The following is a 4,534-nucleotide window of genomic DNA, read 5'->3' as shown; positions in this document are numbered from 1 at the left end:
ATTCTTAGCACCCAAGAAATAAAAAAAAAACCCTCAATGTACGTCAACTGGTCAGTGGATAAAGACCATGAAGTAACCATATATAATGGAATGCAATTAAGCAGAAAAAAATGAAATGCTATGACTTGTGACAAGTTGATTTGGGTAATGGCTTAAATTAAGAATCACATGTCAGATGACTTTAGGCTCTGCCAAGTTGACAGTTGAAGCTAACTAGGATAGCTAGTAAGTCACAATCAGCTGATAATAAAGGAGCTCTTGTCATTGTTTACATTTACTGGTCTACTGAGAATGTCCAAGCAGTATAAGAGCAGGATATGGCCATCTACATTTGCTCAATTTCATTATTTCATTGCTGTCCTTCCTCTTCTCCCATCTTGAGTGCTGGGAATCACACACCAGGCTTCAAGCACACCAGGTTAGTGGGTTACTCAATTACCCTTAACTTTTCAAAAATACAAATGTAATAAAATTGCATGTATTCCTAATCAAGAAATTCAGGAAATATTTCTAGTTCTAAAGTTTTATGGCCTTAGATATATTCATCTTTGCATTTTGTAATCCTTAAGCTAGTGCTATAGGTTTAAAGTTCAATAATGAGTTTTGACCATTGTGTGTATAACAAAAGTCATGATATGGAGGAAAGTAAAAAGACCTATACACTTTATTTAAGGACATAGCCCAACAGTTTTAGATGCCATTTCTTTTTAAATTCTAAGTGTTGAAACTTATTTACATATTTTATTATTATTATTATTAATATTACTATAAAATTACTTTGGGAAGGGAAACTATAAATCCAGAACCTAAGGTTATTAGATAACATTCTGAGAAAATGAATAAATGTTGGAAATTAATTAGCTGCTTTTATGTTTTTTAACAATGTGACTTTTTTAATTGGAACAATTTGATATACTCTAAGTATTTTACTTGAAACAGAAAGGTGTACTATAACTGTATCACATGTGTTTTTTAGTATACTCCTAGAAATTATTATTAAAGGATCAGTACTTGCACATTGAATTATACAATATTTTTGTGAATTATGTAAACACATTTTATGAGGGGTAAGCATTCTAATTTAATGCTGTTGATAATTAACTTGTAATTATAATGTGTACTGTAACCATGATCTAGAAGAATTTCTTCATTATCAAACATCATTATCCAATATCTGAAGAAAATTCAACTTGTGTTCACGGGCTGATCACATGTACTGTTGGTGGAAAGGTGACAAAACTTCATCATCATTAATGTTAATTTCCAAGATACACACTTCTTCTCCATTGGCATTCTGCCTAGAAAATAGTACAACTTACTTATAAAGGAAAAGGAATCCTGGCTTCCTCCTTCCTTCTTCAATAAAAGCCTGATCACACTCTTGACTCCCATATTGGCACCATGGCTGTCCTGGCTTCCTGGGTCTGGGTACTGGCTGGTTGTTTCTCTGCAGCTGTAGCAAGGATTTCTAATATCTCAGTGCTATATCCTCCTTTCTGGGAAGAGAGCCCTGAGCAGTTAAGTGATTATAGGCTGGAGGATGGGAAGCACATAATTAACCCTTGGATATTCACTGACAGAATGGGCATGTACAGAATCTTATTGACAGAGACAGCTACATATTTTGCAAGATATGGTCCAGAAAATGAACAAAATCTTCTTTGGGGATTGCCTCTGCAGTTTGGCTGGCAGTACCAAACAGGTAAAAAGGCACACATTCTCTATATACCAATGTATTTCTGATGTATTAGGAAAACAGGATTCTCCCTATCTTATACTAATGTCTAATTTTCTGTCAACTTGACCCAGGCTGAAGTCATCTGAGAGGAGGAAACTTCAGTTGAGAAAATTTCTTCAGATGACAAGACAGTATGGTAATCTGTAGGCCTTTTATTTAATCAGTGATGATTTGAGCTGGCCTAGCTCATTGTGGATGTGCCAACCCTGGGCTGGTGTTCCTGGGTTCTATAAGAAATCAAGCTGCACAAGCAATGAGGAGCAAGCTAGCACACTTCCAAAGTCTCTGTCAGCTCCTGCCTCCAGGTTCTAGTCTGATTTGAACTCCTGTCTTGGCATTCTTCAGTGGACAGCAATTCAGGTTAAGTAAGCTAAACCTTTCCTTTACAAGTTGCTTTAGATCATGGTGTTTTGCTGAGAACAGTATATCATGACAGGGACTGCCCACAGCAAGCCAGGATGGAGACATCTCAGTAGCCCATGGCAGCTCTTTATAAAAAAAAAAAAAAAGGTGTTACCATTTCTCTTAACCTTAGCCCTGGACAACAGCTGTATAGATTTCATTTGTGTGTGACTGCTTTTCAGTTGGCCTTGGTGTACATAAATATCTCACTATATCTGACTTTCCTATTTCTTTCTCCTTCTGCTCTGGTGAATTCTGTGAAACTAGATGTTTCTTGATGTAATCATTCTTAAACAATTGAAGATTGAGGCATAGGGGCACAGCACAGCACAGTCCTAATGGCCCAGGTGCATGCCGTGCACTCTTATCTTAGAAAGAATGCACAATGGTAGTTTCAGATTAATGTTTGACTTGCAAAGAAATTATTAGAAAATGAAACAGAGCTAACACTGGGACAGCAAGAAAGGAAACGCTATGGGAGTTATGAAGTTTTGTGCCTTTGACAGTGGTTCTTGGATAGGCAAGTCTAGAATACATACAATTATGTATTAGTAAAATTTAATCAAAATATTGGGACTCTTAGGAGAGTCATTGTGTGCAATGGGCAGAGGGAAAGGCTAGAGGAACTGCTGAGTTAAGGGTTAACTTGATTCTTTCTGGCCACTGCCTGGCAACTTTGACCATGTCATTTGTCATTAGAGCTTCACAGGAAAATGCAAGTAGCTGACCTATGAGCTCTGAGCTCTGAAGTGTAATAAATCAAAAGTTAAAGTTTAAATAATGATAAGTTTGAAAATATTATTATTTTGTCCACACACCTAGGAATAGGGGAAAGTCGAAACTTTAGGGAACAACTGTAATTCTTGATTCCTTGTGGAATGTGGTTATTCTTTTGAATTTGACTTGGCAATGATTATACAGTGTCTTTTTTTCCTACCTGTTTGTCTTAGTCAGGGTTTCTATTCCTGCACAAACACCAAGATCAAGTAGCAAGTTGGGGAGGAAAGAGTTTATTCAGCTTACACTTCCACATTGCTGTTCATCACCAAAGGAAATGAGGACTGGAACTCAAGCAGGTCAGGAAGCAGGAGCTGATGCAGAGGCCATGGAGAGATGTTCCTTACTGGCTTGCTTCCTCTGGCTTGCTCAGATTGCTCTCTTATAGAACCCATGCTAGCCCAGGGATTGCACCACCCACAATGGGCCCTCCCCCCTTGATCAGTAATTGAGGAAATGCCTTACAGCTTGATCTCATGAGGCATTTCCTCAACTGAAGCTCCTTTGTCTGTGACGACTACAGCTTGTGTCAAGTTGACTCACAAAACCAGCCAGGACACTGCTTTTGGAGTATCAATAAGACCAAAGCGTGGATACTTCATTCCTTCTTAAGAGGGGGAACAAAATACCCATGGAAGAAGTTGTAGAGACTAACTGTGGAGCAGAGACTGAAGGAAGGACAATTCAGAGACTGTTCCACCTGGGAATTCTTCCCGTATTCAGTCATCAAATCTAGACACTACTGTGGATGCCAGCAAGTGCTGGCTGACAGGAGCCTGATATAGCTGTCTCCTGAGAGGCTCTGACAGTACCCGACTAATACAGAAGTAGAGGCTCACAGCCATTCATTCAACTGAGTACAGGGTCCCCAATGAAGAAGCTAGAGAAAGGACCCAAGGAGCTGAAGGGTTTGCAGCCCCTTAGGACAAACAACAATATGAACTAACTAGTACCCTCAGAGCTCCCAGGGACTAAACCACCAAGAAAGAGTACACATGGTGGGACTCATGGCTCCAGCAGCATATGTATAGCAGAAGATGCCCTAGTCGGTCATCAATGGGAGGAGAGGCCCTTGGCCCTGTGAAGGTTCTATGCCCCAGTGTAGGGGAATGCCAGGACCAGTAAGCAGGAGGAGGTGGGTTGGTGAGCAGGGGGAGGAGGGAAGGGAACAGGGGTTTGTTTTAGTTTTTGTTTTATTATTTTATTTTATTTATTTTTTCTTTTTTAGAGGGGTACCCGGGAAAGGAAATATAAATAAAGAAATCATCTAAAAAATATTTAAAGAAAGACTGGGGCAAGAAAAAAGCAAGAGAGCTAGTTGAGAGAGCAAGTAAGGTGTGCATGAGGTGAGTGGAGAGTAAGTGGAGCGTGAGTGGAGAGAGTGTGAGGAGAGTATATGAAGAGTGTGGGTGTGAGTGAAAGGAGAGTGCATGTGGTACACGTGAGGTGTGTGTGAAGAGTCAAGGGTGAAAGGGGAACACTCAGGAGTGTGTGGGAGTTTGTGAAAAGAAAAGCCCACGGAAGAAAAGCAGAGTGGGTGCAGCCTCGAGCTGCAAGCAAGTTAGAAAAAGGAGAAAAAGAGAGGGAGAGGGAGAGGGAGAGGGAGAGGGAGAGGGA

General features: G+C 39.9%; 1 protein-coding gene across 1 annotated transcript in view; it reads left to right on the top strand.

The window, feature by feature from the left end:
• The first annotated feature begins 1,399 nt into the window (after positions 1-1,399).
• Positions 1,400-4,534, top strand: part of CUNH6orf58 (chromosome unknown C6orf58 homolog) — a 15,627-nt gene continuing 12,492 nt past the window's right edge. The window contains exon 1 of the mRNA XM_031380330.1: positions 1,400-1,702. Coding sequence (XP_031236190.1) covers positions 1,402-1,702 — 301 coding nt within the window. The 5' untranslated portion in view covers positions 1,400-1,401. The remainder of the gene's footprint in view (positions 1,703-4,534) is intronic.

Source organism: Mastomys coucha, unplaced genomic scaffold, assembly GCF_008632895.1.
Source record: "Mastomys coucha isolate ucsf_1 unplaced genomic scaffold, UCSF_Mcou_1 pScaffold2, whole genome shotgun sequence".
NCBI classification, from domain to species: Eukaryota; Metazoa; Chordata; class Mammalia; order Rodentia; family Muridae; genus Mastomys; species Mastomys coucha.
The sequence above is the reverse complement of the archived record's forward strand: the minus strand, read 5'-3'. Positions and strand labels throughout refer to the sequence as shown.